This window comes from Fundulus heteroclitus, chromosome 3 (assembly GCF_011125445.2).
Source record: "Fundulus heteroclitus isolate FHET01 chromosome 3, MU-UCD_Fhet_4.1, whole genome shotgun sequence".
NCBI lineage: Eukaryota > Metazoa > Chordata > Actinopteri > Cyprinodontiformes > Fundulidae > Fundulus > Fundulus heteroclitus.
This window is the reverse complement of record NC_046363.1, coordinates 38,784,587-38,798,950: the sequence shown is the minus strand read 5'-3', so window position 1 is coordinate 38,798,950 and position 14,364 is coordinate 38,784,587. Positions and strand designations below refer to the sequence as shown.

General features: G+C 38.7%; 1 protein-coding gene across 1 annotated transcript; it reads left to right on the top strand.

Annotated features, from left to right (window-relative positions):
* Positions 1-2,741: 2,741 nt before the first annotated feature.
* On the top strand, positions 2,742-12,100 carry ankmy2a (ankyrin repeat and MYND domain containing 2a). Its single transcript, XM_036135344.1, has 10 exons — positions 2,742-2,947; positions 3,269-3,333; positions 4,508-4,646; positions 5,849-5,947; positions 6,478-6,638; positions 6,836-7,050; positions 8,565-8,700; positions 8,859-8,987; positions 9,183-9,312; positions 11,448-12,100. Exons 1-10 carry the CDS (start codon positions 2,881-2,883, stop codon positions 11,579-11,581), a joined length of 1,275 nt encoding a protein of 424 aa, XP_035991237.1. The 5' UTR covers positions 2,742-2,880; the 3' UTR covers positions 11,582-12,100.
* The last annotated feature ends 2,264 nt before the right edge of the window (positions 12,101-14,364 follow it).

The following is a 14,364-nucleotide window of genomic DNA, read 5'->3' as shown; positions in this document are numbered from 1 at the left end:
AAATTTCAAATGAATGAAAACCCCTGGTTAATAAATGAGAGTAAATTTAGTTTTTTACTTTTTATTTTAAGAAGATTTCATACTTCTGTAAAAATGTCTCTCTAAATGATCAGGTAAAGTATTCATCTGCATCAACCACCTGTGTTTGCAGGTCAGACTTGCTCCACATAAAATCATTCAGAGGGTTACAAACGGCCCCCCAGTCCACACTTTGGACTCCCCTGCTCTACATCATTATCTAAACATGGGCAGTTTTGCAGTATTAATAAAATACAACATTTGGTATCAAACCCTCTGGATGTGTATTTAAGAGTCTTACCATCAAAGCAGATGAAAGGTAGGCGCTCATTACAAGGAAGTGTGTACATCTCTTTTTCCCAGAAATATCCACATTTGTAATTTGGCTCATCAAAACCCCAACGCAAAAACTCTTCTTCTTCCTCTTCGTAGAAAGCTTTGCCCGTCAGAGACCAGTGCCAGCTCCCCAGTTTGCCTCCCTGAAGCCCAAACCACACAATCTCCTTGTATTCATCTTCGATGAGCTGAGAAACTTTATTCATCTCCTCCATATCATGTATGGTGGCCAGATCCAAGCAGTTCGTTCTGCAGTACTTCTGTGCATCGTACCAGGTTTTTGGTGTGGGGACTAAAACAAACTGGTACTGAGAGGCATTCAAAGAAATAAAGCACAGACCTGTGGCACAAAACCGCACAAACATCTCATTATCAAGGCCATCTCTTAAAATAAAATAAAAAAGCAGGGTGAGTTTTGGTACATGCAGACCTGCCAGTAGAGTTAGAGATATGATCCTTTCCATGTCAGTGATGGGCCTCTGCAGATGGAATGAATAATACAATTTCTGTATTCACTCACAACAGAATCATTTTAATATAAAAGACAATGTTCTCCATAGGATTTTTTTTAACTTCCTCTAAATATTCACAGTTAAAATTCTTTTAAAATAAACATTGACTTTTCTTTAAAGGTTATTAAAACAATGACAATCAAAGAGACTTACCTAATATCTGGTGACTTATGCAGATCTTTTTGTAGATGCTGTTATTATTTAGCTGCTCATAAACCTCCGTCAGTCTCAGCTGCAAACTGGAAAGAAGCGGATCTGTTTGCAGCTTTAAAGGATGATGTATGTCAGCAACGACAGGGTATAGGAGGGGATGCTTCACATACACTAAGTCAAATTTCGTTATTTGTTTTATTTGTTATGTAAAACACATGAAAGTCATGTCATAGCACAGATGCAAACTATGGTAATCTATTTAAAAACTGCATCTAAGACAGTCTTTATTATGACAACATGAGTCACAACACTGTGATTTTCCACCTTAGCTGGCTTTCTTTTTCTTATTTAGATGGGGACAATTTATTAAGTTGATTTATTGAGTTCGCACAGATTAATGTTTATTGAAGGATCATTCTGATTCATTTTGGGCACACTTGCATTGACACATTGTCAGTGAGCTACTTTTAGACGTGTAACGATGATTACTAAGGTTTTTGAGTCTTTTCCAGTGAATTTCCAGTGAACATAAATACAGTGAAAGAGAAAGTATAGAGACCGTGCATTCTATGTAGCCGATCCTAAACTCTGGAATGGTTTGCCGCTGCATATCAGGCAGGCTTCCTCTTTGACCATTTTTAAATCTCCTTTGAAAACTCATCTTTTTACCTTGGCTTTTAATACTCAAGTTTATTTTTCCTATGTTGTTTTTATCGATATTACTTTTTTCATGCTGTTTTTATTTGTGTCTTTGTTTTTGTACAGCACTCTTGTCCCTATGTGTTTAAAGTGCTCTATGAATTAAGTTGGATTGGATCGTGGCTCAGACTCAATTGAATACGTTTTTGATATATATATATATATATATATATATATATATATATATATATATATATATATATATATGTGTGTGTGTGTGTGTGTGTGTGTGTGTGTGTGTGTGTGTGTGTGTGTGTGTGTGTAGTGCCACAAGCTGATCAGCTCTATGCTACGGTGCACAGATGCACACAAGATGAGGCCCAACCAATTGGGCATACCTTTTCAGAAGCCTGACATTTGTTCTTTAAAACATCAATTTTTAATTGATCTAATGTGACGTTCTAATCTCCTGCAACACTTGAATTTAAAGTTTTCTTTACCTGTAAGCCATAATAATCAAAATTACAGGAAATAAAAGCTGGAAATATTTGACTGCATGTGTAACAAATCTTTATACTTTTCATCACCATGTCAGAAAGGTCATATTATAATAGCTTGGTGTATATAATCGTATATTTTTAAATCATTATTATTATTATCAATAATAATAATCATAATAACGTGAAAATTAATATTTCTATAAATGAATACCTATATGTTGAAGAGATAAAACGATTATTGCATATGATTTATTATGTAGCCTATATATCATTTATATAATATCTGATTAAACATTGAGCAAATGGCCTTTCTTATGACCACCCTTGAAAGATTTTGGTAATGAACGAACTTTACGGACCACCTTGGATCGTACTATTTTTACAACACACACACACAGGGGTGATTAGATTGAATGGGATGTAGGTGATATCGGCATATTCTGTTAATTAAAAATTTATTGGAAAGAATCAACGTTTATTAATCATAATGTAGTAAAAATTAGGTAATTCCTCCGGAATAAATTGATATATTTCATCTTATGTCGTGGCACCTCCCACCCCCTATTTCAGAACTAGTTGGTACAGTCCGTATGACAGCTAGCTCAGAGTTAGCATCGGTACCAGAGCATCACACTGTCACGGATAATAACTGCGCTTTTCGTGAGATAATTGCTGTAATATTGGTGCCACTTCTATTTAATCTGAAGCTTTAACGTATCACTATGTCTGCTTCAAAGAAAGGAGACTTGTCTCCAAGCGAAAAGGAGTTATTTCAGGTTATTTCTGCAGGTAAGCCTCCTCGGCTAACGCTAATCCCTGCTGGTTAGCTTGTAGAATACAGATAGAGATGCATATTATTACTGCTCCACACCATAAAACATGCACGATTATAACTATTGACAAACACCAATCTGGAAGCTATAGTTTTTTTTTTGTTTGTTTTAAATACAAACGTGTTGTTTTATCTTTCACATTGATCTTAATCGGAAAGCTTAAAAATAACATTTGTTATAGTTGTGATGGGTTATGAGTTAGTTGTGTGCATTCTAGTAAAACTTTGATGTGAAGATGTACAAAAGTGATAATAATAATAACTTTCTTTCGTTTTAGGGAATGTTCAGGAAGCTTCCAGACTGCTGGGCTGCAAGGATGTTCGAGTGAACTGTCTGGATGAGGTAGCTTTGCAGAAAAAAAACGGGCTGATTCATTTCCAATTAGCCTGGTGTTCATAATCTTTTGGGATTTTATTTGTTACGTAGCTGGTTTAATAATATTTTTGTTTTTGTTAGCATTTGGGCAGTAGTTGTTTTTGTTTTACCAAAGTAATATAACTTATTTTAGGTTGCAAAAAATCAAAACAATTATGAAGTGAGTCGGTGTTTAGTTGGTGGTTCCCAAAAAAAGGGGTTCAAATGAAAGAGTTCAAAAATGTATTCTTCAGAAATTAAACTTAATAACAAAAGCTGTAATTGTAAACCATATGTTTAGTATGCAGAAGAAATAAAACCATGATTTACAAATTAAGAAAAGCAATATGTTTGATATTGATGCTGTCTGTGTTTTCACTCTAGCCTTACTTAATAAGTAGTGGAAATGTTTCAATACTTGACCAAGATCTGAAGTCTTACCCACTTTTATTTTATGTGTCAGATGCTGAAGATTTGAAAACCACTTCTCTTAATGAATGCTGTCATTAGGGAAAAAAAGGAACCTTTTAGCGATACTTGTTTTCATAAAAAGAAAAGCACATTTTGGACCCTTTCAATGTAAAACATGAGAGATTTTATGACTTATTGTTTTTTTTGTTTTTTTTTTTGTTTTTGTTTTTTTTTGATAGAAGAGCTGGTTCAAAAGCTCAAATCAAACATTGCATATTAAAATCTATGCAAGGGATTCATTCTTTGGATTAAGTGAGCCTGTCTAGACTCCACTGATCAATGTTATTTTACAGATTTCACTGTCTGGGCATTACCACATTCCCAGTTGGTTATTTCTTATCTTTTGCTTCTGTATTGGTACCAGCCTGATTGGTCCGTAATAATTTGCTGAAAGTACACATCTATTTACGCGGCAACTACCCATTTTTCTAGTTTCTACTCACCTCATCAGTCCCTATTCTTTGCCACCCCTTCCTTGCTTGACACTTCTCAGTAACAATAAGGCATCTTCTTAAAAGTTTTCAACTTTTTCATGCCTATCTTCAGCTCTCCTTGCGTGAAATGTGAAGTACACCCTGGAAAGGTCACCAGTCCTTGGATGTAATTTCAAGAGAAGACTGTGATGAAATGGAGTATTTTGTGGTCATCGGTTCAATCATTAATTGCAGATTTGTATCTGTCACATCCATAGTACGGGATGACGCCTCTCATGCACGCCGCCTATAAAGGGAAAGCGGACATGTGCAAGTTGCTCCTCCAACACGGAGCCGACGTAAACTGCAACGAGCATGAACACGGCTACACGGCCCTGATGTTTGCTGGCCTGTCAGGTGAGTGTCGATGTCTGTCCATCAATGTGTGGTTTGGTGCACCCACAAAACAGGACGGGTCCAGATGGCAACAAAGAATTGGGTCTACAGAGAAGATCATCAATCTGAGTTCTTCATCCAAGACTTGCACAGTTCGGGTCAGGGAAAGGGGCCCACAAACCTGGACACAAACTGTTTAAAGGAGAAGTCCGGTCATACTCAGAATTCAAACTTCTGAAAGTACTTTAAGTATAAAATTATTACATACTGTTCAATAAGTGATAAGTTCTTTTAATTAAGAGTACTTTTCATTTTAATGTGCTTTACTGGAGGCATCCATGTTGGTCAAAGAACAGTACTGCTACCTCCCAATTTGTGACTTCATGGTGCGGTATCGGCTGTCAAGCAAGTCCCAATGCTGATTAGAGCACCTGTCTAATGTTCTTCTGTGTAACTGTCTGTTTGTTTGTTTATAGAATATGTTCAATAAAGTTCTATAAAAAAGTTCCAATGCTGAAAAAAAAAAAAAAAATCCCAATGCTGTATTTTTGTCACAATGCGCTATTATCCAAGATGGCGACAACTAGTGCAGTATGCGAAGCAGAGAGCGATGGATTAATTAGCGACAGCGATGGGAGTTCCATGGATTTATCGTCATAATTTGATAGCGATTTGGAATATATGGAAAACTTTCTTGATAGCAACCTGACTTTGGACGAAATACAGCCATACCAGTTTGAGCCGAGGAGACCAAAAAGGGACGATGTGAGTTGAATCTGTCTGCTGCGGCTGTGGTGTAGCGGAAAGGTGAAATAACTAATGTATATTTCACTTTTACCCGCTGTATTGCAACATCCAACTGCCATGCACGTGGGCGAATTTCAATAGTAAAGTCCTCTCGAAATCCGAAATAATTGTTGTTGATAGCAATGTGTATAATAGTTCCTATTGAATTTGCTTGTAAAGCGTGGAGAATGGCCCTCGGCTTACAGCACCGTGACGTCACTTCCAGAAGACGTCAGGGGTGAGGTGTTACCATATTTGGTCATTAAAGGCCGCTCGCAGACTCAGTGATTGCTACGACAATTAATACTTTTATTTTTTTAATGATTAACGCTAATAACGCAATAAAGCTGATTCCGATTCTCAGAGGTAAAACTCTTTCTACATCACAGTCATACGATACGTTATGTCAGGCGTTTTTATTTGCATCATATTTGTAGGAAAGACTGACATCACCTGGATGATGTTGGATGCCGGAGCGGAAACGGATGTGACCAACTCTGTTGGACGGACCGCCGCTCAGATGGCCGCTTTTGTTGGTATGTTACCATACAATCTGTTCTCATCCTATTTTTCTAAGTATAAGGTGTATAAGTATAAAGTAAGTATAAAATAAGGTGCTTTATTTGTCATTATACATGCAACGAAATTTTGTAGATCAGATGGAGGGTTAGCCTTCTATTAATGTACAAAACCTAAAACAATGAGCCTGTGAATAAAAACCTTTTATTTTTTTCCCTATAAGAATAAAGGTTTAACCTGTTTTTGTTTAATAACACAAAAGCTAGGAATTACATGAACGCAACGGATACTTGATGCTAATTAATGGGTCATGCTGACGTTTATGATGAACTTAAAACCTAATTGAAATGTGTTGCTATCATTTTGTGGGATTTGCTTGTACAAAAATGATAGAATACACAACTATCGCACAATTTTTGATCAGTTTTTCTTGTTTAATCAACACAACTGTCTCTTGCTACATTAGGTTCTTGTCCTTTGCCTTAAAATCGACAGTGGCAAGTATAAACACTTCCAAATAAGCCGCCCATGCGCTTTTCCTCCTTAGGTCAGCACGACTGTGTCACCGTAATCAACAACTACTTTTCTCGAGCCAGACTGGATTACTACACTAAGCCGCAGGGTTTGGAGAAGGAGCCAAAGCTGCCACCCAAACTGGCTGGACCCCTCCACAAGATCATCATGAGCACCAACCTGAACCCTGTCAAAGTAAGACTCCAAGGAAGGCCGAATACGTAGATATAAATAAATACATATGCTCCATAAAGTGAAACAGGGAGATGAGTATGAACGATTAGGAAGGCTCACTTTGTGTGCCGTTTTCTGAACATTCCTCGTAAAATGTAAACGTGAAAGAAAAGCTCCAGCTCTCAGAAAGTCTCTGAGGCGTTTCTCCTGCTTTCCAGTTGGTGATGCTGGTGAAGGAAAACCCGTTGCTGGCAGAGGTGGAGGCTCTGGACAAATGCAGGAGAGTGATGGAGCTGATTTGTGAGAAGTGCATCAAGCAGCAGGACATGAACGAGGTGCTGGCGATGAAGATGCACTACATCAGCTGCGTGCTGGGAAAGTGTGCCTCCTTCCTGAAGGACCGCGAGGACAAGCTGGACGGCCTCATAAAGAGGTGAGGTTCTGTGGGAGGAAATGGTTTTTACGTACAGCGCCCTTTACATCTACTGGCACTCCTGGAAACCATGCGTAAAACGTAGAAACGTCTAACGTTCTTCATTTTATACAAACAAAATCACAAGTCTAGAAAGACGTTCTAACCAAAGATTAGTGTCCAAATATTGGGGATCTATACTGGTAAGACTGAATAACCCTTATAGGTTTTCCTGATGCCACCAGCCTTAACGAGGTTGCAGTCCTCTTTGGAAGAGAAACAGGCCCACCGTAGCAGAGGTCCTCACCTAACAGTAGCTATGAGGTGTTTTTGCATAAATTCTTCCTTTGTTGCAGGCTTTACCCGCCCAATCTCAGCATCATCCAACCACAGCACGATGTTCCAGTTAAATATTCAGTCGAGTCCAGAAAACTTCACATTCTTGAGTTTGTGTTGGTGGGACATGTAGATGACATCTCATATCTAGATTTAATTTTTAACCTTCCTTTCCACCATCCTCATTTAGTTTCATGCCAAGATGCTCATCCAGCCTCGTTTTGTTGTTTTATTACAGATACTGAAAACTTTAGTTGAGCAGCTATCTAATGGTAGCTTTTTGTTGAGTTATAAAGGTAATGATTTCTTGTGCTTCCCAGTTTGAAGCAGAAATGGGCCACTGAGGGCAGGAAGTTGTGGATTATTAAATAAATGGATCTTGGGACTCTGATCACCTCTAAAAAGTCAAATAGAAATAAAAAAAAAATACTAAAGTTATAAAATATAAGATATCAATCATTGTTACTCCAGTGTTCTCTGTCAAAAAACCCTAGTTTCATACATGTATTCAAATTAAAGGTTGAATATTTCTTAATTTTGCAGTGAAAGATTTATTCATCTTTAAAATGTATAATTTATTTATAGGATTTTTTTTCGAGCAATCTGTATAATGTGATTGAATTTAACTTTGGAAAGAGCCTTGAGATGACATGCTTTACGAATTGGCGCTATATAAATCAGATTGAATTGAATTGAATTATTTATCTGGGAAGCGGAGTCACAGTGGTTAGACCAGGTTGCTTGCGTACTGGGAAAGCTACAGGTTCCCTGGTTCAAATCCCACAGACTGCCTCTCTGGGTCACACAATGCTCCCCGATGCGCCGCGGCAGCACAGTGGCAGCCCACAGCTCGCCAAGGGAGAGGTTAAATGTAGAGGACACGTTTAATTGGACTACGTTAAAGTTGCAATGACATATAGCGATGATTATAATTTAAGCAGTTTTGCATGTCTTCACCAAAGTGGGTGTCTTATTTTATATGAATACAAATGGTTACGGTAAAAATGCTTCAGCTTTTCATCTTCGATAGATTATATCACCTAATTTTCTCACAAAAACCTAAAAGTGCCTTCTGGCTGTTTCTTTCTGCTGAACAATACATTTCAGGCGTATTTTCTTTCCCACCAGAACTGTTTAACCCTGAAACTTGTCCCGTTATTTACTGGATTTGTGGGGGGTGGTTCCTCTTTCCGCTCCAGTTTGCTGAAGGGTCGGGACAGCGATGGTTTCCCAGTCTTTCAGGAAAAGTTCATCCGAGAGTGCATCCGCAAGTTCCCGTACTGCGATGCCACGCTGCTGCAGCAGCTGGTGCGGAGCATTGCTCCTGTGGACATCGTAAGTTTGCAATATTCATTTAAAACATTTACATGCTTCATAACATAAGATTTAAATGTGGAGATGAGCTTTTTTGTGTCTTGGTAAAACCTAAATGCAGTGACTCGTAAGATGGATTGTGTTTTGATATCTGATGTTTCCTCTTGACGATGCTCCAGGGGAACGACCCCACAGCTCTTTCAGTGCTGACCCAGGCCATCACGGGTCAGGTTGGCTTCATGGACGCAGAGTTCTGCACCACCTGTGGAGAAAAGGGAGCCGAGAAAAGATGCTCCATCTGTAAAATGGTGAGCGTCAAAACTCTAGGAGTAGCTATCAGGCGTGTTCAAGGGAAGGGTTTTTCTCTGTTGCATATCCTGAAGAATCAGAGAAGCTAAACTCAACCATAAACCTGTCGGTAGATGGCTTGCTTTGCTTTTGCGGTTTATCTTAACGTTTAATCACTGTTCACAGACAGCTGGTTCTCTCTGTCCGTTAACCAGGTTATCTACTGCGGCCAAGCGTGCCAGAAAATGCACTGGTTCACCCACAAGAAAGTTTGCAAGAAGCTCCAAGAGCAGCGAGAAAAGCAGGAGGCGGAGGCGACCAAACTGAGGATGCAGCAGAGCAAAGGTGACCAACGCTGTAGGACAAAGGCTCATTATCACTGTAAAGGTTTTATATTGGAGAGAAAAGATTTATTTAAAGTCAATTCTAAGGCTTTATAACATTTCAGGACATAGTTAAGACTACTAGGTCTTCACCATGTTTTGATATTATTTAACTCTGTAATTAAGTGTCCAAAAGTACAGAGCAGATTCCTCACTGTTGTCATATGTTTAACATGAGTGAAGCCAAACTATTACTGGGTACACCCACGAGATCCACCATGTGGATAAATTGTCTTTAACACCAAAGGCTCTGTCACTACCCGATCCGTACTGGTAGCTCGATCCGTACCATCAGCTCATTTGTGCAAGCGCAAAAAAAATAACTTCCGGGTCGCCAAAAAAATAATTAATTACGGTACTGAAAATACTTATTTCTATACTTAAATCTTTAAAAAATGCTAAACTATATCGTAAATAAAATATTGAAGACTTTTCTGAAAGAAATTGATACGTTTTACATTCTCTCCACTGTATTGCTTGACGTCATCATCAGATATGCTCCAGCATCCAGTCCGGGAAGTTATCTTTGCGTAACGTTTATCTGTATTGTCTGAAAGCACTCTGTTAGTTTTATTATTTGTTCAAACAGGACTGGAAAAAATATTTAATCCTTAATTATATGGTGAATTTCGTTATACAAATAATCTTGTTCTAAACATTTATTTTATTAGAAAGTTAAAATTATCGATTGAGATTTTAGCGCCCTCTGGTGTACACATCAAAAACTAGAGAAAACCTCGTGATTATAGTAGCCACATAGTTTTTTTTGTTTTTTTTTACAAAAACGAACAGGGAATAGAGCAAAGAACACACACAAAGCGAAGGCATACCTTATTAAAATACATTTATTAAGCACAAAATACATACATATGCAAATCAAATAATTGATAAAAAAAACGTCAAACTTCAAAAAACTTCAAAATCAAATACGTTTCTGTACTCCTGTATGTGTTTATAGCTGGGGGTTTATTTCCCTAACCACAACTGGGAAACATTTTTGCTATTAAAAAAAAACAAAAAACAATGTATTTTTTATGTATTTCTGTTGTTTATTTTTTTTAGAACATGCAATATTGCCGCAAATACAAAGAAACCCCTGCCTCGAAAAAATACAAAAGAATAAAAAAGTAAGAAAAACTAAATATTTCCCACCGGAAGTTATTCTGTTCGCACACGCGCAAATGAGCTGATGGTACGGATCGGGTAGTGACAAGCTCCAAGAAATCATTTTGCGTTTGACTTTATCTTTGTTGTGGAGGACTTGCCGTCTTTACAATGTTGATTCAGTTATTAGTTTTTGGACAGCCATCTTAAGGTCTCACCATTTACATCAGTTTGAGGTCTGGACTTTGACTTTCAGACCATTTCTCAAGTCATTTGCTTCCGTCCATCTTGGAAATCATTGTCCTGTTGATGACCCAGTTTGGACCAAGAATAAACTTTGCGAATAACCAGGAAGTAATTTTCTAATTAATAACTGCAACGTTCTCAGATCCTGGGGAGGACAAGCTCACATTATCAGAACTAACAGTAAGAAGGAGGTGTTTGTGCTGAATGGCTGTTTGGTTTTCTTCAACCATACAGCTGTGTGTTATGGTCAGACGTCTCCACTTTGATCTCAGTGGAGACAGTGGCTGCTGTGTTTAATATTTTCCCTCGTTGAATTGTTTACTCTGGTAGATTAATACACGTCAAATAGTTCAGATATGACTCTGTAACAGTTAGCAGATTGATAGGCGGCAGCAGTTGCCATTCTTGGATCACTGCTGGTCTGTCCTCCTTGATGTTATGTTAAAACGTACCTGAATGTACCTGATGAGCGAGCGGTTACTACCTTTCTTTACTTTTACACAGGTGGTCACACTAAAGAGCAGCAACTGGTTGCTTCTTTCCCTCCTTCATCCTATAAAAGCAGCGATGCTATACAGAGCTTTTTTAATTAGACTTTGATTTGTTTTGTTCTCATACATTTAAGCTGAAATAAAAAAAATATCACTTTTATTCATCAGAATAATCTCACTTCACTAAACAAGTTAGATTTAGACATGACAGGACATGGTGCTGGCTGGCTTTAACCAGAACTATTTCTTTTTTCAGAGGAGAGTAAAGCTGTTCAGGAGGCTGCGGACTCCATGCAGGAGCTCTCAGTAGAAACCAAGAGTGAGGAGACGTCCTCAGACTGTGCTGCAGAAACGTCAGACTCCACTTCCATCCCAGCTGCTGAAAACTGAGGAACATCCCCCACAGCCTGACTGCAGGTGCCGCCTTCTCCAGGGCACATCCATCCAGCGCAGACAACAAGGAAGCCGGCATATTGACCGGAAACCAGAGCGATACTTGGAACCAGGGGAGAGAGAGAGAGAGAGAGAGAAGAAATACAAAAGACATATTTATCACCGTCTAATAGACTGAGACCACAGCCGCTCATCCTTTTGTCCATTTTCAAATGATCTTTTTGTCATTTGTGAATGTAAATACTACACGCTCTGCTGTGTTTGTGGAAATGTGGCAGGACACATAAGGAGAATGTCTGGTTCACAGCGATGATGCAACATTTATCTGCCTTAAGAATATGTAGCAACTGTGGAAACGAAGTGACTTTCCAGCAGGTCGGACGTGTTTGCCTGCAGTATGTCTGTTTGTACCAACTGTCACATTTTTCGTGTGTGTGTCGGGCGAGACTGCTCAAAGCTGACCAAAAATCAGGCTATTTTCACATGTGGATGACAAAAGTGTGAGGTTATTTTGATGCATCTCGATAAGTGCGAGGTAGCTTGAGTGAATTATGGCATAAAATGTTTAAGCGTTGTTGGACAGGGCAGAAAAATATTTGTTTTAAAAAAAAAAAAAGAAACTGGATTCTATATAAAAAAAATAAATGTACTTAATTTTGTCACTTGTAATTATTATATTTCCCGTTGATACAAAGAGCAGAAATTAAAATGTCTATTTAATTCAAGAATATTTATATTGTGCTGATTTATAACAAATGCCTCAAGCCACAAACCTTTTTATCTTGTGTATCATACAGTAATATTACTCAGCTCAGTCCAATCATTTAAACTGATTAAACAGTCAATTACACATTACAATTAAATCTTAGGTATAAAACAGTGTAAGTACAGTTTATTATACAAAGTGGTTAAAGAGTTTGCCATGCAGGGATACCAAACTGATGGCATGAAATTACCAAGCTGTCACCCAGCATGCATGTGGAGACAGTGGAAAGGAAAGACTCTCATTTAACAGGAGAAAGCCTCCAGCTGAACCTGTTTCACTGTGTGTGGCCATCTGCTGCAACCTTTTGGCGGTTTGTGATGACTTGGCAGTCATGCCAAAAAACAAACCAATCTGTTCAGTGGTATTTATTTCTGTGGTAAAGAAAATTTAAATCATTTATAGTTGCAGTAGGCCATCAAATAGGAGAGGAAAAGCTTAATTATAAGTTCTGACGCAGTACTGAAAACAATGGGACGAAATGCAGGATGAAAGAAATATTTGGATGACAAGAATTCATTGAAAACGGAAATGTTTTGTTTCTGCTAACACATTTACCCGGTGTTTTAATCATGATTGCCGCACATTCAACTCTAGGAGAAATGTTACAACTGTAATTTCACTGCCACACACAAGGAGGTAGTAACATTGTTATTTAAAATTCAACAACATGCCATAAGTACAAACACTCTGTGCTTAAAAATGCAATAAGTCAGATTGTGCATGTGCCAAAGCAAACAGTAAAGAGGCAACAAAACTTCAGTTTTCACCCAAAAAAAGTGTAAATAATGTGTTGGTTATTCACAGCAATAGCTCCTTCAGTTGCTCAGTTTGTTCGGGACTGCATAGTTTATAAGAGAGAGAAATGGCCAAGTGTATCTAATAGATATCATAGTTGAACCTATTGTTGGTAATCCTGGTTAGAAACACTTTGTCATTTATTTTTTTATTACATGTGAGTTCAGGGAAATGCGTGAGTCACGCGGTCATTGCGTGAAAGTTGAGAGCCCTGGGTATCGCCTTATCTATTGTTTGTCCCACATTAGAGTGACCAGATATCCCTGATTTCTGGGGCCTAGCACGCCTTCCCTGCCCTGTCGGCGTTTCAGATCCCGCAAAACAAACCAACCCCAGACAGAGATTCTGACTGTGTTGAACAACAAACATTTTCAACCTATCTCTGCCTCCGACTAAAATCTCCAAGTGTCTCAAATCCCCATTATTGTATCAGTACTGAAGAAATCCAACATTGCCTTCTTGAATGACTTCCAACCTGTGGGACTCAGCGCAACCATAATGACTACTTTGAGAAACTGAACCTTTCTAACATTAAAAAATCTATCCCTGTGACAAAAGACCCAAACCAGCAAGCCAGGGGATGCCATCTCCCTAGCTCTTCACTCTGCACTGACTCACCTGGAGGGACAGAGCAGGTATGTGAGGATGCTTTTCATGGACTGTAGTTCAGGATTTTACGCTGTGATCCAAACTGACCTCAAAACTCCGTCCGTTGGGACTGACTCTATCAACATCCAATTGGATCCAAGACTTCCAGGCAGAGCGCACTCAGGTGAAGACTCAGCCAAGTCACATCCACAGTCTTAAACTTAAGGGGTGTGTATCTCCTTTTAACTCTCAACTGCATCCTCATCTTCGTCATAGTGGAGTTTGTAGACACCCCAACCACCACAGAGGTGATGAGCAGAGATACAACACCTGGTCAGCTGGTGGTCTGGGAACAACTCGTCTCTCAACACAGAGACGTTGAAGGCACTGATTATCAACTTTAGGAAAGTGTGAGCTGCAGACACTCTGATCCTCATGAATTGAGAGAAGGTGGAAAGGGTGTCCAACATCAGGATCCTGGGAGTGCACATCTCCAAGAACCTCAAATTATCCATCAACATCACTGCTCAGGTAAAGAAGGTGTATGCGCGACCGCTCTTCCTGAGGATGCGGAAGGAGACCTAGACTGCTGCAAAAGATCCTGATAACTTTCTGCCACTGCTCTACTGTG

Coding starts and splice junctions, on each gene's coding strand:
- ankmy2a (XM_036135344.1), top strand. CDS start 2,881: ATGTCTGCTTCAAAGAAAGGAGACTTGTCTCCAAGCGAAAAGGAGTTA. Junction 7,051..8,564: donor CTGGACGGCCTCATAAAGAG/GTGAGGTTCTGT, acceptor TTTCCGCTCCAG/TTTGCTGAAGGGTCGGGACA. Junction 9,313..11,447: donor GAGGATGCAGCAGAGCAAAG/GTGACCAACGCT, acceptor TTCTTTTTTCAG/AGGAGAGTAAAGCTGTTCAG.